Genomic DNA, 21,981 nt, shown 5'->3' on the forward strand with positions numbered 1-21,981 from the left:
TCGCAAAAATATGTCAGTCACATAAAAAGTTGTTGCCAATCATTACTGAATCCCATTCATTTACAAGGGCTTAGATCAATGGTTTTGATTGTTTCCCACTCCTACTTTTTGGTTGGGGAACATGTCAAAATCTGATGCCCAGAGACGTTCAGATATAATTGCGGAAATACTCGGTTCACACCCCAGGTAGAGTTAGGGTTAGCGTTCACGCACTACTTAGACAATTGTTATGGTCAGGGCTGGACTTGGGGCCCCAATTCAGGTTTAAATTGAGTGGGTTATTGCTCCTATCTGAATTTATTTTGGGAAACTGCTAGCTGTCTGGCTGGGGCAGTATACTGTTCACAAATTGTATAGCAAAGCTGATTCTGTCAGATCAAAAGTTTAACAAGACATTATAGAATCTTTTAAATTTCTACCAGCTTTTCTCAATGGCTTCTATTGTTTCTCACTAATACAATTTGGTTTGGGGAATGTCAAAATCTGATGACTGGAGATAGATTGCAAAGGTTAGCGTTCACACACTTTTTAGACAATTGTTATTGTCAGCGCCGAATATTGGGGCCTAAGACTCAAATGCTTGTTATAAATGCTTGTTTTAGCATTATTAAAAATAAGAAGATTCCCTTCAAAATTATAAGGGAACAGTACAAAACTAGAACAAAAACAAAATAAAACAGCTGAGAATTATCCACTGCCTTTCTAAAGACTAGGCTCTTTTCTGTTATGTGGTCATTAACAGATTTATTTCTGCTTGTGAATATGAAAGCAAGATTTTAGAAATTTCATTCTCAACTTTGGGCTCCACCTGCTTTTAAAGAAATTAATAAAGATACATGGCGCATGTGGCAGGGTATCCAGGCCATTACTGCCTACAGGGCTACTCCACGCACCAGTGACAGAGATGCCTCCCTTCTGGAATCGCTGAATAACTTCTATGAGGGATTTGAAACACTAAATACAGTGCCTGCGATAAAGACCATACCTCCTCCCTTTGATCAGGTGCTTTGCCTGTCCTCGGCTGATGTTAGGAAGACACTAGCAAAAGTTATCCCATGTAAGGCTGCTGGACCTGCCAACATGCCTGGTTGTGTGCTCAAGGAATGTGCAGCACAGTTTGCTGAAATTTTTTACAGACATTTTAATATCTCCCTGTGCCAAGGCAGTTATTCCTGTATGTTTCAAGACCACCAAGATTATATCAGAGCTGAAGAAGACTACTGTGTCCTGTCTCAATGATTATCACCCCATGGCACTTACACCATATGTTTTTCCTGTCTAGCAGTGCACAGCACTGTGTCAATTTGCAAGGAGAAAGTGATATAAAAACACCCAAAAGATTGCAAGAGAGCAAAAAATTAATGGAGAACGGCTATTTCTTTTTACCCGTGGGTCGCTTTATCACATTCCATCTAGTTTTGAGGATGTACAAATTGTTGTACTATAAATGTGACTACCTTCTCCAGGATTTTTTTTTTTGAGGCAGGTTTTAGGAGACTTTTATTTTGAAAGATGCTGCCAAACTAGCATCGCTTAATATAGCTGGCTTCACGCTACTACAGGGCATTTTGTCCTCCTTTCCTTACCGTCGTTTTCAAGAGCGTTCGGTTGCTAAGATACCTAACCCTGCAACAAAAAGTTAAAGTAGTACGCCTGGATTTAGCAAACGAAAGTCCATAAAAAGGAACAAAAAGGTTATATAAATAATTAAAAATATGTAATTATGGTTTAATTTATTTTTGTGATTGGAGTCTTGAAACGTCTGTTCTAAACATTTCTTGGTAAGTTATTAGTGTAATACAAAGTATTAAGAGTAGTTTGTCGTTCGTACCGTCTTTCTAACTGCTTTAGACAAGGAAAAGTCATGTAACAATAACGTTTTCATTTATTTAAATATGTCACGAGGCTTTACGGTTTGAGTTTTCTTTTATTAGATTTTCCAAAGCGTTGGCACTTGTGGAAGACAATGGATTTCAGCATTCGTCAGTTATTGGCAAAAGCCGAATCTGAACAGGGTATGCGCTCTAGCTGTCTCAAGTGTTTATTAGCTAATTTTATGTGAATGCATTTTTGATTAACTCTCTCTCCTATAGACGTCGAGGCTTTGAAGAATGCGTATCATTTGATCAAAGCAGCTACGGAAGAAAGAACAGCATCGGATACGACTGGGAGCTTCAGTCCCGAATTAAATGTTCTTTGTGCAGAGCAAGCGCTCCAGGTACAAAATCCAAATCCTTATTCTGTAATACCTATCAACAGATTCAAACTAACAAATCCTGGTATTGAATTCTTCCAGTTTTCTGATTTTGTGCACTGATTGAAACAGGCCACAGAAAAAGAGCAGCATCGGGTACATTACAAAAGAAAGTTTAACAACTTTAATGGAGACTCACTTTAAGTGTGTCGTTAAGTTTTACACTTTTCACCATGGAATAAATGTGGGGAGGCCTTTTATCCAGTCTGCTCCATTTGGTAGTTAGGAGCTATTTGATCCCAGCTGTTTGTGAGCACCAGGGTATCAGCTTCAGCAGTATGGCTGAATGGTTTGTTCCATACTCCTCCCACCCTTTAAAAAGTGTAAATAAGTATGTCCTGTCCTTAGTTTGAAATTAACTTCCAAATAATTTCTACTTCTGTCCTCTGGTTTGTGTTTCACTTTTTTTCTAGTGTATTCCATGTTTTATTTTGGAAAGTCAACTGGGTTGAGGCAAAGTGTCCTTAAGAATTCTGAATACTTGTATTAGGTCCCCATATTGTCTTCTCTGTTCAAGACTAAACAACTGTAGGGCAGGGATCAGTGGTCTAAAACTCAGGTCTTGGAAGGCCTTCTGGCTTTTGTTCCAACATTAGTAGTCAATTAAACAATTATCCTAATTATTTTTTAAATTCACACCTGAAGAAGGCTCCACGGCCAAAATGTTGTGTTTTCTTTCTTCTCTTTTCAGCATGGAATAAACCTATTACTTGTTCCTTTACAGCCTACACATGCTGGCACAGCTACCCACCTGAAACATTTTCTAAATTATACACATACAGTATATTTCTTATGATCTTTCCCAATTGATTACAAAAAGATGGAGTTGAGTATAAATCACCTTGAAGCCTGGTTAGAAGTTTTACATTTATGCAGTTAAATAAATGACTGACTCTAACTCTAGGCCCTCCAGGAATTGAGTTTGAGATCCCTTGTTTAGGACATTCCCTTCAGCCTTGGAATATTTTATGGTGTTTTCCTCTGTTTTCAGCATACATTCACTGTGCTTTACTGCTCTGACCATAGTATTAACATGGATCATTTCCCATTTTCAGGGAAGGCATATTGAAACTACAGGACAAAGCTACATAATAGCTACAGATGCCACAACAAAGCTACAGTATAATGATTTGTAAAAGCTGTTGGTAAATTATTTACCGTAATATTCAGTGGTTTTTGGATAGAATCAAAAAGTCCATCGTAGAAAGCAATAAAATCAATTGAGTTAACTTGAATATTGACATTATTTAAACCAGGAAAAAGCTTTCAAGAGATCAAATTCGAGCACTTCATTTTATACTGATGCCAGTCTCAATAGTCAGCATTAATTAATCATTACAAATTGATAAAGAGTTTGCAATGTAAGGATAATAAAAACATACCACAATTATGTACAGTTTCAGTATTTGAATGATTTTTTTGTTTGCTTTAAGCAGTATTGTATATTTTAGGTCATCTTGGATCAGAGGATATGCTAAGGTAGAAAAATAATAAACACTGCAAGGTCAGGAAAATATTTTTTATCACATTAATACTACCAATTAGACATTTGGAACTAAAAAAGTGACAGTGGGTCAGTGGGTTTCTAATTAGAAGAGTAACATTTTTTAGATCTTGGTCATTTCTTTCCAAGCTGTGGCTTTCATACATAGATGATAGACATGATGACATACTGCTTTCTCAAAATATAACATCTAATTTTTATAATGAAACAGGTGTTAGGTTAGCAGCAGGTGGTCTATTGTAGAAATATTATCACAAATAGAAAGCAACCCTTAATGTGATAAATAAATGTTCGTTTTTTAAAACCAGCTCTACATATGTTAAACATTAGCTGTCTACATTGTGTCAGACCCATATCACTGTATCTATAAATGTACATTTTATACTGTAATTGTCTTTGGGGAGTGACCTATTGGATATTTCACCTAACCAATCAGTATCACTGGATTATTATCTGTGATTATATATACCCAGGAAGTGAGGCTTTCTGACAATCTGTCAATATGACGCCTGAAGCGTAGAGCAGATCCTATCTGAATGCATTGTACAGGTTAGAACCTGGGTCATGTCACTAATACCTAAGCAGCAGCAAACATCTCTGCGTTGCTGAGTGTAGGTAATAGGGAATAGTCAGGCTCTCTCAGCTCTGGGTTAACACCGTGCCTGCAGCGGCTTCCAAAGTGCTTTCAAGTTTTCAGTGTTGCCAATCTGGACATACAGTACCTGCTGTCTGCGATGTGCTGAAAAAAGGTGAGGGGCTTGAAGGTGGACACATTGGAAGTGTTTGCCTACACTTTGCCGTTCTCCTCTCCCGTGTTAATGGGTTTGTAACTGTGCGCCAAGATATGAAAAACACAGAACTGGTCATTCCAAAATATGGTGGACATACCCAAAATATTTGGCAATTCTAAATGTAAGAAAAAAGAAAACTGCTGAATGTGATTTTCTGCATATTGTGTTTTAACCTGATATCTGAAAACAATAAGCAAATTATCAAAGTTGACATTACAAAATGTAATTCCCGTAACTCCCTGAATCCAACTGAATGAAATCTGGCAAGGTCTAGTGCACCTTAAGAAAATAGATTTTTGGGACAATTGTTTTTTGGTTAAGGGTGAAGTGGGAAGGGTTGAGCCATAAGTGTTATTAAACATAATCTTGAATATAATCATAAATAAATATTCTGTAGTCTCTAACACCCTTGGGAAAATTTGGTAAGTGTAGCCTTATGAGTATTGCAAAGTATTTGTGTTCTGAAGTTTTAATGACCTATAAACCTGCAGGGTGCAAAACAAAGATAAATAAATAATAAATTAATGCACTTATCAGTAAATGTAATTTTAATATTTAACTTTCAGGACTTAGTTTTAACAGTTAATTTTTTTTTTTACATTTCTACTTAGAAGTTGGATTTTTTTATATTATCTAAATACGATTAATGTGATTAATCATTTCTCAAATTAAATGTTTTTTTCCCAAGTTGGGCAATAAGGAGATCAGTAAGGACTGCCTAAAGATGTACTTTAAGGGACAACCTCCAAAAAGTCAATTTCTTGGCAGAGCTTATTTGTGCCAAGGCCAGCTGTTTGCTCCAGAAACTTTTGGAAACGTGGTAAGAGTACTTTTCTTAATTTTATTAAATATTTTTCAACCTTCAGTTGAAGTTGAAGAAATTCATTTAAAATAACTATGTACATTTCAATCTCCATCTATTCCTTTATATCTTGAGTTAATTTTTAAAAGCTTACTTTTTCCTCTGGCAGTTTGTTTCTGCTAAGTAGTGTTTCTACGACATGTATATCATATATTGTTTATGAGACAATACAAACAGTAGCACAGGGGATGCAAGCAATTTAACAATATTTTTAACTATAAATTGTAATCCACAAAATAAATGTACAGTACTAACATTTGCCTAATTGAATAATTACAAACAAATATCAAAACTCCACCCTTAAACACAATATTGTGCAAAGGTGACAAGGTATAAAATCCATCATCATTATTATTTAGGGTAAGCTTTTTCTATTGAGATCATTTCTCCTGTAATTTACAGTAAATGGTTCTTAGACTTCCCTTTTTTTGTCTGGAGCATAGGGATTTTATTACGGGGATGCAAATGATATGCAGTTTCATATTACTTTGGAATCATTGAATACCTATTTGACGTTCTCTAGTGTTTAACATTTTTTCTTGTCAAATTGGATAGTTAAAAAAACTTTGTTTTGGTTATAAAAATGCTGCTTTCATGTTTAATTTTATCAAATTTTCTGCTGATTTTAGGAAGAACTGGAAAAGGCAGCTGTGTATTTCCTTAAAGCAATTGAGATTTCAAAAGAACAGCCAAGGTATGCTATTTAAGCAGAAATCTGAGTTATCTTTCTCTGTTATCTTTTTCTGCTTAAAAGTGAATTATGGTCAAATTGTTTTAACTTCAGAAAATATATATTTTTGTATTTACTAGTATTATTCAATCAGAATTTGTATGTATGCAGTAATATAAACATAACTATGCCAGTAAGAAATGTAAACTGTTATTATTATCCAGAAATATTTAGCAGAACTAACCAATCAAAGGCAACTGCTTAAAATATTTATAAAAGTGTAGCTATATTGTAGGACTTCAAAGTTATGAAGTTTGCATGTCCATGGTGGACATTATTGCACAAACCTTCAAGATGTTCATTATTAACTAATGGTCAGGAGACAACACTTGAGGCCAATAGTCTTTAATCAACTTTAATGATAATGGTTAATTATTTTAGTGTTTATTCTGAAGGAAGACATTTCCTAGAATCTAGAATCCTTATTAATAATATTATTTAGTTATTTATTTAATTATTCTGAATATACTGTTGCTATTGATGTGTATTAAAGAGAAAAGTGGTCATTATAGACTGCTCAACTTTCTTTAACACCTGAGTTTCTGAGATGTTTATCTGAGCATAACTGTTACAAGTATCAAATGCAGGTAGTAAATTCCAGCCCTGTCCAAATCTATATATTTTAGATAATTAATGAGGGCTGCATTACTTTAATGCAATTGAATTAAGAGAAGGCAGTAGAACAAAGTTTAATATTCAATATTTAGATACTAGATATGGCCTCTAAACCTTTTTCCTACAATAAAATGTCAGAGGTATAATGTATTAATATGACCCCATTGACCAATTGTTTCTTTGTCTACTTAAATATTTAATTAGGGAAACTTTTACAGTTGATATAGAGTCAAATAAATTAAAATGATTAGAGTAAGACCATATTATCTTTCTTAATTGCACAATAAATGTGAAAATGTGAATTTTCATTTTGAAACTGTTTCTATCATGAGTGAAATTGCTTTTAGTGATTTCTGGTTTTCAAATACTGTTTTTTAATATCTATGTTTTTGCCCTTTTTTAAAATAATAGTAGTGGCTAAAAAAGAACTGATTTACATAAATAACATATATTAATTTGGTTTTTATTTTGAAGTTTTTTGTTGTTGTTGGTCATGAAAAACAAGTTTTTGATTTGCAAAAAGATACAAAAGTTAATAGAATTTTGTAAATTGTTATTGTATTTATTATAAAGGTCATTTTAGGATGGAACACAAAAGCATTTTGTAAGTTTTAATTATCTAATAATATAATCCAGACCCAGTTTTGTAAAAGAGCAAATTTACTCACTTGTGACTCCTCTCAAACCATCTTCAAAATGTTTTATTGTCCCACTAAGAATAAATGTGACATTTGTATATATTTAAATTTTTCCTTCACAGGTACTACTTTGTGATTTTCAATGCATCTGTGCTTTACTGGCAAATGGTCAGACCATTCCTCAGACCTGGATTTCGTCAATTTTTAATACCCACTTTAACTCAGGTCTGCAAATCTCTGGAGGAAATCGGAGAGTCAGATTACAGTTGGAGGGCACAGCTAATGTTGTGAGTTTTCAGTTGGTTTCACATTAAATTACCAAGGCCTGATTATTTGTGAGTTAGTTTGGTTTTGCACTTCAAAAAGGTAAACAATTTGCAAGCTCAATTAATTAGATGTTGATTTCTTGCATCAAATGTAATTTGATGTGACATTTTACAAATATGAACCTGGAAATTTTACTTTTCCAGTCTCAGTTTGTTATTGCAGTTAATAGGCTATATTCAGAATACAATCCAAAAACACCAAGAAAATACCTCTGAAAGATATACTGTGTATGTTGACATATACAGTATGTGCAAAAACTGCATAAAGATGATCAAGTTCACTAAGAGGTGCACAAAAAAGTTCAATCACAGGCCAAGAATGCAAATATAAAATACATTACACAGAAAATTAATAAATATATAATATTAATACAGAAAATAAATATAATAAAAAATAATTTCAACGTTTAGTGTCAGGTTACTCAAAAATAAAATTCCTGTTTTCCCATTAACAGAGAGCTAGTGGAGTCCTTTTTAGATGCAAGAAAAATTAAAGAAGCTGCCAGTTTTGCTAAAGTTACATCAGAATTCATTGAAGCAAATGCTCCAGATCTCTACCCAAAGATCTTTTCCCTTCAGGTAACTGTTTTTTGTCTGTAAAATAGTTGAATACTTCGTGAACAGTGTTTGGTAAGAAGATGAATGTAGACTTTCAGGGATGATTAAAGATTTTAAATATACATTTCATGGTTTGTTTTTAAGCTATGAGACTGCTTATTAAGTAATGACTTTTTTAAAACTTTTTTATTGGTTTTGACAATTTTACTACTGCATAGTGTATTTAAAATTCTCATCCATAATTAAGCGTTATTTCCGTTTGGTGTAATGCATAATTAAGCAATAATTTATGTAAGACATCACATTAATCATAGAATTAACTTGTCTTCCATCACTTTGATTTGAAATGAGAGATCTATTATTTTATTTTGTAATATAGTTAGTGTAAAATCTATTAATAAGAGGATATTATCTACATTTTTTTCAGGTACGCCACAAACTAATGGATCTTGCCAAAGCAGCCAAGAAAGCCAAAGCTAATCTTGGTTTAGCAGTTATTTATAAAATGCAGAAAATAAAATCGTAAGTTATTTGGAAATATTACCTGTAACATTCTAACATTTCACCAGATTTTGTAAGTAATGAGAGTGTCTTCATTTATAGAGGGTTCTGTCAAGAAATGTTTTTTGATTTGTTATTAAGTGCTTACAATAATATGTACACTGGTATTTTTTACTTTTATGAGACACCCATTATTATTTATTGTCAAGATACAACTTACCTCTTCCTCTCTTTTTCCACAATGTCTTATTTATGTAAATGAAATATTAACATAAGTATATAAGTATTAACATATGTATTATTCTCCATTTAGTCAACTGGAGACCAATGAATCAGTAAAAGACAGCGCAGCACAACTGAAAAACATTTACCTTCTTCTGGTGCAGTCTGAATTAGGACGCTCACTAAGTCCATTCCAAGGTTCTGCTTCTAAGCTGACAGAGAGTGTTTCTCAGATCCCGGTGTCAGAAAGGTATGTATATATTATCTGAAATGAGAACCTTATGGGCAAAAAGCACTATACAGAATAGTGAGGTTGCTTTAATTTCTGCCCTAACAGAAAATAGGCAATCTGTAATGAAAAAGTATTTTATTTCTGTAAAATCCATATTCAAAAAATACTCCCTGACATGAGCTCCGTGAAGTTGGTCCCCCTACAGACAGCACAAATGATGAAACCCACCTCATTCGTTAGTGTTACGTTTGTGCCGGCCTGTGCCATTGAAAGCAGCGTTTGTACTGCTTTCGTTTCCGAGATATAGCGCCTTGTTTTTCGGGGTCGTGACATCACTCAGCCCCCCTACAATGTCGTAGGGGAACCGGATCGGTCTCATTTGTTAGTGCTGTATTTGTGCCGTTGAGAGTAACTTGGTCTGGTCCATAGATATAACATCTTCTTTTCAGGGGGTGACATCACTCAGCCCCCCCCCCACAACGTCGTAGGGGTACCAGACTGGTCTCAATCGTTAGTGCTGCATTTGTGCCGTTTTTTCAAAGAACCTAGATATATGTTCACTTCTGTTCGGTGAAAATAAAAATATTTTCCAATATTGCCATGGTCTGCATGTGTGAGATGGTGGTAGACCCTTGTTTCTTGGATGTGTTATTAACTGTGTAAACTTTGTATATAGTGCCCCTTTAAAAAACAAAAGTCCTGAAGTCCTGGTTCCTTTTCATGTTGGCGAATGTGCTTTGCATAAAAAAGAGCAATGTCACATGCCCCTGGATGCCTATGTTTATTTAAGAAGACGACAATGTGAAACTGATTAAATGCAGCACTAATAATTGAGGCCAGTCTGGTTTCCCTACGACTTTGTATGGGGGCTGAGTGACGTCACCCCCTAAAAAAGAAGACGTTATATCTAAGGAATGAAAGCAGCTGGGAAGTTACTTTCAACGGCACAAATGCAGCACTTACAATTGAGATCGGTCCAGTTTCCCTACGATGTTGTAGGGGGGCTGAGTGACGCCACACCCCAAAAACAGAAAGGCGCTATATCTCGGAAACGAAAGCAGAACAAACACTTCTTTCAACGGCACAAACCGTTTACCATACATTTTGGTAAAATAGTTCATATGTTGTTAAAATTGACTATTTAATCCGATAATTTAGAGAATTCAGTGTACATCCTGTGAATTTGTTTTACTTAAACTGTGCCACTTTGGATTTGTACAGTACGTTATTTGTTTAGGTCAGTTGTACTTCTCTTTGATGATGATATCTGTGTTCCTACAAAGGAGTAAATTACATATAATATGATAGGTTTTCTATTTTTTTATTGAAAGTGCTGTATTCCAGCTCCATTTCTAAAAAATTAAATTTGAGTTTGATATGCGATTTGTTAGTGTACTGTATTTGATCCATTTGTAATATTGAGATTATAAAAAGAACATCTCCATGTGTTCTCCACTTACAATAACATAAAATCTTTCATTTTTTGGGGAATTTGTAGGATTTCACTGCTTAAGGAATTAACTCGCCTTTCATTAGAATTAAGATGCCCTCAAATTGCTGCTGAATGTTTAAAAGAACTGAAGCGAGTTGGACTTTCAGTAAGTGCTCATTTCTTTTTGTTTATCATTACCCCAGTTTATGACAGAACTATGAGTCATTATTTGCTTATATATCTGCTCTTTATCAACATAGTAAGTATAGTTTGACACACCATTGCTCTGATGTTTTGGTTTGTTTTCCATTGGCAATTAAACCACAATATCCTGAAGTGGTAATGCTTGAAAGTTAAAGTACCTCCTTTAGAATTCATTTAAAGTAGGAGCAGGGAATTAACAAGTAATCATATTTATTAGTGTATGTTGGTCAAAATTATACTTGTTGATAAAAGTATACATGGAACTTGTTGGTGGAAAGAAGAAGGTGAGGACGAATTTTAAGAAGATAATGATCTCAAGCTGTTTTGAGTATTACACGATTTTCAAGTCAGGAGTTAAAGAACTGTAACCAACTTTCTGTTGTAAAGGAATCATTTTGTATATGTACAGAACTCATGATTTAACATTCTTGAGGATCTGTTGTATATTTTGTGATAACTGTATTTTATTAGTTTTCTATAACATAAATACGCACCTGTCTGTCTTGTCTCAACTACAGACATTTGAGGGTATTCATTGTGGGTAAAACAAGATCTGTGAAATCAATCATAGAAAACTTTCTGAAGAAATTGGCAGGCAAACAGTAGTTATTAATAGTTTAAACTATTATTTCAATAGTATAATTGGTTACTGATGTTGAATATTCAGCATGTTATATAAAAATGTTTTTTCCTGTCACTGTATATGCTGGATTTACTTTGTACAATATTTTATCTTTGCTATTTTTGTCTTTTTTATATTTTTTTAGGATATTGGAGTTCTTATAGAGATAGAATGCTTGAATTGTGAACTTGAGCTGCAAAACCAAGGAACAAAAATTGAAGAATATTCTAGAAGTGCTGTAGAGGTATTTCCTTAACATTTGTTTTTCTTCAAACTTAATTTTGAATTTGACAAACATCCAGTGAAAAAAGCATAAGGTTTTATGTTTTGTATTTTAAATCTGTGAGGATAGTGAAATATTCAGATTCTGATTCAGCAGGTTTCCATAAAAAGCCATAAAAAATAAGAATTATTTTTATCTAGTCATTTCTTGGGGATTTTAGGCAGATTTACTGCCCTCTGAGTGCATTTATGTAGGATCAAGATTCAGATTACTCTAGGGACTTATCTGCAATCATCATTAATTCTGCAGTCTTTCTGTGCATTTTTTTTACAGACACATTTAAAAATGATCAAGAAATTAGATCAAACTCTACAGAATGCTGTAAGAGAGGGAGACATAAATGTAATTCAAGTTGTGTGTGCGACACAGTGGAACCTATGTCTGCCTCTTCTCCAGCCCAACTTAAGAAAGAACATTAGAAATCAGCTTACTCGTGTGGCTGAGGTCTTGGAAAAGACAAATAGGTAAACCATTTTTTTTTTAAATAATGTGGAACATTTAAGAGCATGGTAATAACAGTTTGAGTTATTTTGGTTACACTTAAATGAGGTTGCACAAATAGTTGTAAAATATTATTTTGCCACCATTTCTCTGTTATGCAAACAGTCTAATAATAGAAATGCAAAGGAACAAGTAATAGGTTTATTCCATGCTGAATAAAAGAAGAAAGAGAACACAACGTTTCGGCCATGGAGCCTTCTTCAGGTGTGAGAGAGACAGGGCAGTAGGTAAAGATAAAGTAGCGGGAGAACAAAGGTTGGGAGGGAGGAGGAGTGAGAGCCAGGAGCAGGGGACAGAAAGAGAGGCCAATCAAGAGGTGTGAAGTCAGAATGGCTGCAAAGAGGTGTGAAATGAAACTTCCAATGAATGGAGAAAATTTAAAAGAACAGTAGTCTGTTAAGAGAAGGGAGAATGTGTGATCCTAGCTGCAGAATAATTTTAGTTTCGGTGGTCTTTCTGATGTATGAGTTCGGAAAACCGTCTTTAAAAACACAGGCGGAGAGATTAGAGTGGTCGTGGCCGTCAAAGGTGAAATGAGAAACAATGGGCTTGGAGAGATCTTTAATCTTCACAGCCCTGACCTGTTCTCTGAAGCGGTCTCCGAGTCTCCTTCCTGTTTCTCCAATGTAGATGGCTGGGCATTTACTGCAAGAGATACAGTAAATAAGGTTGCTGGAGGTACAAGATGCTGTCTGGGTGATCCGGAATTGTCCTGAGGGGCCTTGAATGAGTGTGGTGGTGGCTGTGTACTTGCAGGTGATACAGCGAGCTTTGTTGCAAGGGAAAGTGCCTGGTGTGGATGGTTGTTGAGGGCGCTCATGGGAGCTGTGAACAAGGAGGTTACGCAGATTAGGTGGTCGGCGATATGAGATGATAGGGCGATTAGACAAGAGGGCCCCAATGGAGGGATCATCCTGTAGGATGGAAAAGTTGTGGTTAATGGTCCTGGGGATAGGAAGTGTGTTAAGGTGGTAAGGAAGCACCAAAGGAATTTGGTTGTTACGGCGGGAGTTCCTGATCGGGTTGATGGTCCGGGGGGTGTTTTTGGCTCAGGCAAGGGCCCTGTCAATCACACTGCTGGGGTATCCTCTGTTGATAAAAAAGGAGTACATTTCGAGGGCTTGGTTCTCGAAATCGATGTCGTCGCTGCATAATCGTCGAGCCTAAGGAACTGTGAAAAAGGAGGAGAGTTTTTAGTGTGGTTGGTGTGAAATGAGCTGTACAGGAGGTAGCTGTGTGAATCCGTGGGTTTGTAATAAACTGAAGTGGATAGTCGGGGGTAGTTGATAGAGAAGTTGATGTCTAGAAACGGAAGAGTAGTGGAAGATATGTTAAGCGTATATTTGAGGGATGGGTGGAAGTTGGTGAAATGGTGCAGGAATAACTCAAGCTGATCATTGGAGCATGTGGTGGCACCGACCCAGGCATCAATATATCGTTTGTAGAGGTCAGGGACATAGCTAGTGTAGGAAGCGAAGAAGCGTTCTTCTACCCAGCTGACAAAAATATTGGCATAGCTGGGTCCCATTCTGGTGCCCATGGCAACTCCACTGACCTTATGGTAAAAAAGATTATTGAAAGAGAATGCGTTCAGTGTGAGGACCAATTCTGCAAGGCGTACCAGGGTGTGGGTGGGTGGATCAAGCACTGTGCATTTGTCCAGCGTGTGCTTGATGGCTGTATGTGCTGTGCAGATCAAGAAGATCTTCCCTCATACATCAAAGTATGGCCCTTGCCCGAGCGAAAAACACCCCCGAACCATCAACCGCATTCCTTTGGTGCTTCCTTACCACCCTAACACACTTCCTATCCCCAGGACCATTAACCACAACTTTTCCATCCTACAGGATGATCCCTCCATTGGGGCCCTCTTTTCTGATTGCCTTATCATCTCATATCGCCGACCACCTAATCTGCGTAACGTCCTTGTTCACAGCTCCCTTGACCGCCCTCAACAACCATCTACACCAGGCACTTTCCCTTGCAACAGAGCTAGCTGTATCACCTGCAAGTACACAGCCACCACCACACTCATTCAAGGCCCCTCAGGACAATTCCGGATCACCCAGACAGCATCTTGTACCTCCAGCAACCTTATTTACTGTATCTCTTGCAGTAAATGCCCAGCCATCTACATTGGAGAAACAGGAAGGAGACTCGGAGACCGCTTCAGAGAACACGTCAGGGCTGTGAAGATTAAAGATCTCTCCAAGCCCATTGTTTCTCATTTCACTTTTGACGGCCACGACCACTCTAATCTCTCCGCCTGTGTTTTTAAAGACGGTTTTCCGAACTCATACATCAGAAAGACCACCTAAACTAAAGTTATTCTGTAGCTAGGATCACACATTCTCCCTTCTCTTAACGACAGACTACTGTTCTTTTAAATTTTCTCCATTCATTGGAAGTTTCATTTCACACCTCTCTGCACCCATTCTGACTTCACACCTCTTGATTGGCCTCTCTTTCTGTCCCCTGCTCCCAGCTCTCACTCCTCCTCCCTCCCAACCTTTGTTCTCCCGCTACTTTACCTTGACCTACTGCCCTGTCTCTCTCACACCTGAAGAAGGCTCCACGGCCGAAACGTTGTGTTCTCTTTCTTTTTTTCAGCATGGAATAAACCTATTACTTGTTCCTTTGCAGCCTACGCATGCTGACGCAGCTACCCACCTGTAATAATAGAAATGTTTTATTGTCCTATTTAATAGAAAGAAACTTCCTAAGTGTCTTTTTTTAGCCTTTTGTTTCAGTTGCGATGTCAAGTCCATACAGAGTTAAGTCTCATAGAAGAAGGTGAAGATCGAATAGAGACTGCTGTAGAGCATATTCAGAAAGCGTTACGTTTGGATGAAAAAGGAATATATCATGATCGTCTTCACTCAGCACTTCACCCACTTCAGTTGCGTAAGATGTTGTATGAGACTCCTGAAAGAAATGAAGACCAGGCAGCACTGTTCATAGAGCAGGTTTGTTACAGGCACCTAAAGGTATAGGTATAAAATATTTATCTGATGGGGTTGTGAAGAGGATATTTATTTTCTCAGAAATGTCCCAAACCTGCTTAAAATCTGTAATCACATTAATATTTTTCATCTCTTGCCCTGTTTAAATTCCCTGTTCTTTGTGATTAACATTATTTAATAATTGAAGGATTAAAAATATATTATTTATAATTCAAATAAAATACCAAATATCCTGTAGATTGTTATATTATTTTACCAAATATATGAATAAATCTGTTTTATTGGCCTATAATGCTGATTTATTTGTAATTAAATTCTAGCACATTTTAAATGAAACTGGAACATCTGAATACAGTTTTGAAGTCTTTCTAAGTCCATGTGTCACAACTAAAATAAAAGCAATATGGACGTAACAAGGGTTGAACAATAATAGTAATATACAGTAAGAAAGAAACGGCAGTCTGGGTTTCTATTTGTACGCAAACCAAGTGATCATCTGTTTCGCTATACTATAATTTTCTTGCCAATACAATGTTACCTGCTGAGTTTGAAGTTTGCTCTCTTTATGTACAAGACCTGTTTGTTACAGGCTGAATTTTGCCAAGGCCACGATTACCAGGTTTGTGCACCAGAAGTATTGGTGCAACTTGCAAGTCTTCTGCATATTTGAATTTTCAGGAAAGAAATGACAGTCAGGACAAATATCTGGACATTTCTTACTTTGACATGAACTGATGAATTGTATTGTTACTAGTATGGTACCTACTAAATTTGTAATTTATTGATTTATTAAAAGCAATTTTTGTTCAAGAGCATTTTGTGGTTCCGTTAAGCTAGTAAATTTACTGTCTGGTCACCACTGTACTGTATGTTTGCTCATAAATTGACCTGGACCTGCTAATCAGAAGTAATTTTGGTTGTTAAATTTGATGTTTTGACTCAGTCAGTATTGAGCATTTCCAAAGACAGAGGCCATTTTATTTGCAAGAACAAGATGGCAGTCATGCATTAACCTTACTACATGCTAGAGTGATAGAGTGTCATGTTATGGCATGCACAGCAGAATTAGTACCACATATGCAATTAACAGACCATGTGTTTTTAGACAGCAGGAGTTGGTGTTATGTGCTCTGTATTGGCAGTGAAGGAGAAAAGAAATGTGGTCATGTTTTATGTAGGAAGACCTTTTAATGTACTGTATGTTTATTCAGTTTATTTAAGACTTATACTTAGAAAAATTGGCTTTAATACAATAAACATTTTTTGTGCAAGAACTGGTTTATACGACTGGCCTTATTTCTCAACATGGCTGATGCTGTCTTGCATAAATTATGGTAAGAAAGTTCCAGGTACTAATTTTGAATTTATTTGGTTGTTGATGAAACCTTTAATTTAGTAGGGATGAATGTCTATGAGAATACAATTTTAAAAAGAATTATAGCTATGTTGGTCCAAATGTTATCTTGGGTAGCACATCACACATTGAGTGGCTTATCTGTCCCAGGATATATGTGTAGTATGAAGTGTAGTGCTTGACTGCACAGGTCTTTGGAAACAAGCAGTTTCAAAAGTAAAAAAAAACAACAAAATCCTTAAAATCACTATATAGTAGGCTTCTACTACTATTATTCTTTCCAATTTCTAGGCAAAGAAGGGAAACCCAAATGATGATGTGAGGAAGAAACGCCCACTTTTGGTAAATTCGGGTATAGCTCTGGCTCCTGATGCATTTCAGGTTGTTCTTGATGGAGACAACGAAACCAAAGGTAATTCTGGTAATGGCAAAAAGTGAAAGAGCTCAGTAAATGTTATCTTTAACTATTGTTTGTACAGTATTTTGTAAAACATACTCTGTGTCCTGTCACATAGCCTTATCTTGGAAGCTGAAATGCATAATGGAAGACAGCTGTTAGTGTTAGAAGGGAAATTGTTGTGATGAAACAAGACACCCTAACACATGACACAGCCTGTTGAAATCTGCTTCCAAATCTATAAAATCTTAGTTACAACTCTGGATCATACAATAACAAAAAGAAGAGCACTGTTGAACTATTGTCATTCTTGATGAAGTGCTTCTGTCTTTGGTCCTCCTTTCTGCTGTGGGTGTTGACTTTTGAGGTTTGGTCTGCCTTACCAATTAACTTGACTGGTTTTTCCATTCATTTGTAACTGGCTAATCGAAGTTAAGGAAATTTCAGTTTGTTCAGATATTTTCCCTCACTTCAAATATCCTACAATGCAATATACTGGTAAGTTAACTTTTTAAATGTTTTTGTCATTCTTTTTGTCTGCAGTTCCAAAAACTAGCAACAGAAATTGTCCAATAAGCCAACTGTGTGCTAAAGCTCAGCATCATATGTGTTGTATAAAGAAGGCAGACGGACACTTAAAAAGACTTGGAAATAAAAATGACAAAGAAAGGTTTGTGTTTCTAGTTTAATTTATGTATTGGATTCAAGCTTTTTTTAAACAAAGGTTTAAGGTTTTTATATTTTCTCAACTATGTAAGTTCCTGTTATACACTACTACAGGAACATTGTGAATAAGATTAAGGACTCTTTTACAGCATGTATCCACTGACCAATGCAAGTATGCATTGATATTTAGTTTCATTTTGTTAAGAAGTAATTTACAGTTGTATTGTAATGATCATAAAAACTTTCAGTATTTTTTAGTATTTATTTGTGTTAATCTATAGTTCATAATGCATTAAGTTTTTGATACCACCTAATCAGTTCTAATTCATCATCAAGTATTAAAGAAAGGATTGCTCCGTATTTAGATACAGTAGTGAGTTATTGGGGGCTGATTTATCAATATTTTTTTCTTCTAATGAAATTCCACATTGTATAAACATTCCATTATTAAATAAAGTAAACTCAGAAAAACTTACCAAAAGTAACATTTCTTAACTGTTTGGCCAGTTGTTTAAAATTAAAAAAAATTAAATTTGAAAATTACAAATGTAACTTCTTTAGAACCTTAAACTAAATATCATTATTTTAGGGTGAAGATATGGGCTGCTTTAGCAAAATTAGCAAGAAAACAGGAGGTTTGGGATGTTTGTCGTGCAGCTTGCAGGTTTTGTCTAATGTATGAAGATGGACGTTGGAAAGCCTCAAAAGATAACTGTAAGTATTAATAATAGTGCAATAAATCAAATTCTTAGTATCACCTATCTGATACTGGAATAACTTTGATAACAAATATTGTAGAATACAGTGTGTCCTCTCATACGGCTAAGGAGATGTTTTGTCAGAAGGATCTCATATTTATCTTAAGATGAATTCAGATTATTTGCCAGAAGTCATATATAAATTATTTTGTTATGTTTTTTCATTACTTTCCATGTAAGAAATGTACAGTGCAGTCTGTAAGTATTTGGACAGTGACACAATTATTGTTTTGGCTCTGTACTCCAGCACATTTGATATGAAATGAAATAATGACTGAGGTTAAAGTGCAGAATTTAAGCTTTAATTCAAGAGTATTTAAGTCTATATTGGATGAACCATATAGGGATCACTTTTTATACATAGTCCCTCTATTTCAGGGGACCAAAGGTAATTGGACACAATAACATAATCTTAAATAAAATTATGTTTAGTACTTTGCAGTCAATGACTGCCTGAAGTCTGCGACCCATAGACATCACCAGACGCTGGGTATCTTCACTGGTGATGCTCTGCCAGGCCTGTAATGCAGCCATTTTTGGTTCCTGCTTGTTTCGAGGGCTTTTTGCTTTCAGTCTTGTCTGCAGTAGGTGAAATGCATGCTCAGTGGGATTCAGGTCAGGTGATTGACTTAGCCAGTCAAAAACATTCCACTTCTTTGCCCTGAAAAACTCCATAGTTGCTTTAGCAATATGTTTGGGGTCATTGTCCTGCTGCAAGGTGAGGTCCAATGAGTTTTGAGGCATTTGGTTTGATCTAAGCACACTTTAGAATTCATCCTGTAGCTGCGGTCAGCAGTCACATCATCAGTAAAGACACGGAACAATATTTAATAATTTAATATTTAATAATTTAGCCATACATGTCTTGTTATTTTATGGCTGTTCCTTTTAATTCCTATTGTTCTGTGTATTTTGTGTTACTGGTTATTAAGCATTCTAGAAAAAATGGCTGCTCGAGCGTACACAAAATGTGATGAAATGTACAAGGTAGAACCATTGGGATGTAACCATACATGCAAGAGATGTACTCCGCAAATCAATTTCTCTGTGTCTTGTGGTGATCTTTTCACCTTATGAAGTTATGAAGTGGTCCATAAGTATAGTTGAAGAATGTTTATTTACCCAATATGCATGGAATAGAGTACTATCAGAAGTAGTAAATAAACCAGAAAATAGCGGAGTATATATTTTTGTTATTACACAGAAATGTAACTGGGGATTATTAATGTAAATTTTTGTCTTAAGGTGAACTGAAAGATGATGAAGGTACAGTTCAAAGAAATCAGACTGAAGGAAGTTTATCAACTGGATCAATACCAATGCAAAAGCAATGTTGTACATCTGAAAGGGATTTGATCAGACTGCTTGCAGAAATTCGATTCATAAATGCAGAGGTAACACTTTCATTCATAGGAGACAGAACTGCAAAATCTGAACTCATGGCAATATTGCTTAAATGTCTTCAAAGTAATTTGCATTTCAAAAATATTTTTATACTGTAAATAAGTTCTACAAGTATGTTTTGTCAGATGAGCTTGATATGTTTTCTAAAAAAAGTAGCCATAGAAATTTACAAAAGTAAATTATAGGAAAATAATTAACTGTAAATGTTATGTTTTCATGTCAGTCTTTATTAGATAAACTTTTGATAGATCTATAACGTGCTTTCCTCCTCATAGTGCTAGGATTTCCTTTGGTCTTTCAAATATGCTGCCACCTCCTTCAATAAAAGATATGCTTTTCACTTGTACTTTAAAATAAATGTAGTGAGTACTTACATTTTAATTTAATTTAATAGCTAAGACTTTTGTTAAAGTCTCCTTTTACAGTTCACTTCACAAATTTCTAGGCAACAGTTCACAAATTAATGTCAGAAGGCGTACAGCTTAATGCCAAGCCTGTTCCACAAGAAGATAGAAGCAAACATCCTGCAGGATACATTAAAAAAAATCCAGAAGAAAATCCAGAATGGCTAATCTACAGGTATGTATTTCTATGAGAATAGTGTGTTGAACCACAAGAAAAATTACAATGTTGCAGTTTACTTTATTGACAATTAACTATAATAGCGTATTGTACTTAACATAAAACTGTTAATATTTTGTGATTGTCATCCAATGTTTCATGGCCTGCAAATATTTGTTTCAGAGACTGGATTCAATACTTGTCACTTTATGCAACAGAAAACTTTTTGCGAGCTGCAGAGATGGGAGCAGAGTTAAATGAGTCTTGGATTGTTTATAATGCTGCTGTTTACATCTGGAACTACAACAGCCACCTTATAAAAGTTGGACGACAAAAGGAGCTTGTTGATACATTTCAGAAATTGATAGATTTGCTTAAACAGACGGGGCACTCTGGGTGAGTATAACCCCTATGATATTTGTGGGTGTTATTTAGAGATTTCAGTTTTTCAGATAATCTTTTGTATTTTAATTGATACCTTTTTTCTTTATTTTTTTTATCATTGTGTGTGTTGCTTCATAGGGAGACCATACTTCTAGTAATGCTCTGCAATACTGCTGCACAAGGCCTGATTCTTCCATGGATTCCAACATCGGCCAAAACCAGTAATGAGAAACGAGATCTCGAAAAGACTTCTCCCACTGATAAGAGCAAGAAAGGTGCTGTAAAAGGAATTGAAAAGGCAGGCAGTGTGCAGAGCTTTTTATTGGATCCCAGTGGAGTAGTAGATGTAAAAAGAGCATTGGAGGTAAAAAAATATTTCATGCAGTGTGTTGTAAATAGTTAACATTTCGTGGTTCATAATTTTCTATGTTAATGAGATAAATGGATTAGGTACACTGTGCAGCAGAGGTGTATCAAAAGCTGAATGATAATACATACTTATCAAAGAAATATAATGCATTGGCCCTCACTATATGTGAAAAATTGAACAGCACTTTATTTGACCACCTACCTAATTTATTTAAAATGTTCATTATGATTTGATGGTGTTTGCTGTGGATGGTATCTTAATATGTTTATAAGAAAAGCATTTTATGACCAAGATAGACAATTTTATTAGAATGTGTGTGTATCAATTCCCTCACATGCATATGTTTCCATTTAAAATTCATTTTTAAATTCTTTCTTTTATCGTCATTACGTAGATATCTCAATACAGCAGTAATACTAATTGAGAAACATATTGTTAGAAGGGTAACAAGTAAGAGTAGGGTGTTGTATTATGGTTTCTAACACCATATAGATCCAGCAACCATGTCAAGTATCAGAGTAAATCAGATTCCTGGTTAATGATATTCTGATCACTTTTGTTATGATTCACATTTATTTTTGTTTCATTTAAATATTCTTCTTTAAGGACCTTGTAATTGAGTATATTTTCCTCCTTCACTTATTTTTATGGCTTTAGGTTTGTGAATATGCACTGCATTTGACAATTGGCAATGTGCCTGCTAATACGGTGCCCATTGCTGTACGACATCAGATTATTGTTACTTGGGTGAGAGTGAAGCAGCTTCTCCAGCAACAAATTGGACTGAAGCTTGACTTTGATGATGAGGTACATATTTTAAACTAAAACTTATTTTTAACTTTTAAAGCT

The 21,981-nt window shown here is 35.3% G+C and overlaps 1 protein-coding gene across 6 annotated transcripts in view; it reads left to right on the plus strand.

Moving 5' to 3' along the window:
- Positions 1 to 1,625: 1,625 nt before the first annotated feature.
- Positions 1,626 to 21,981, plus strand: part of LOC102691875 (cilia- and flagella-associated protein 46) — a 57,106-nt gene continuing 36,750 nt past the window's right edge. For 3 of the 6 annotated variants that reach the window (XM_069188973.1, XM_069188975.1, XM_069188974.1), the window contains exons 1-21: positions 1,626 to 1,781; positions 1,935 to 2,015; positions 2,094 to 2,218; positions 5,238 to 5,369; positions 6,041 to 6,105; positions 7,517 to 7,681; positions 8,176 to 8,299; positions 8,706 to 8,800; positions 9,093 to 9,251; positions 10,732 to 10,831; positions 11,637 to 11,735; positions 12,024 to 12,238; positions 15,013 to 15,241; positions 16,884 to 17,004; positions 17,533 to 17,659; positions 18,245 to 18,369; positions 19,659 to 19,807; positions 20,263 to 20,396; positions 20,562 to 20,774; positions 20,901 to 21,126; positions 21,790 to 21,939. In XM_069188973.1, the coding sequence (XP_069045074.1) occupies positions 1,967 to 2,015; positions 2,094 to 2,218; positions 5,238 to 5,369; positions 6,041 to 6,105; positions 7,517 to 7,681; positions 8,176 to 8,299; positions 8,706 to 8,800; positions 9,093 to 9,251; positions 10,732 to 10,831; positions 11,637 to 11,735; positions 12,024 to 12,238; positions 15,013 to 15,241; positions 16,884 to 17,004; positions 17,533 to 17,659; positions 18,245 to 18,369; positions 19,659 to 19,807; positions 20,263 to 20,396; positions 20,562 to 20,774; positions 20,901 to 21,126; positions 21,790 to 21,939 (2,802 nt within the window). In that variant the 5' untranslated portion in view covers positions 1,626 to 1,781; positions 1,935 to 1,966. Of the gene's footprint in view, positions 1,782 to 1,934; positions 2,016 to 2,093; positions 2,219 to 3,706; positions 3,759 to 5,237; positions 5,370 to 6,040; positions 6,106 to 7,516; positions 7,682 to 8,175; positions 8,300 to 8,705; positions 8,801 to 9,092; positions 9,252 to 10,731; positions 10,832 to 11,636; positions 11,736 to 12,023; positions 12,239 to 15,012; positions 15,242 to 16,883; positions 17,005 to 17,532; positions 17,660 to 18,244; positions 18,370 to 19,658; positions 19,808 to 20,262; positions 20,397 to 20,561; positions 20,775 to 20,900; positions 21,127 to 21,789; positions 21,940 to 21,981 lie in introns of those variants that run through there. The other 3 variants (XM_069188976.1, XM_069188977.1, XM_069188978.1) reach the window with 3 other exon arrangements.

This window comes from Lepisosteus oculatus, chromosome 4 (assembly GCF_040954835.1).
Source record: "Lepisosteus oculatus isolate fLepOcu1 chromosome 4, fLepOcu1.hap2, whole genome shotgun sequence".
NCBI lineage: Eukaryota > Metazoa > Chordata > Actinopteri > Semionotiformes > Lepisosteidae > Lepisosteus > Lepisosteus oculatus.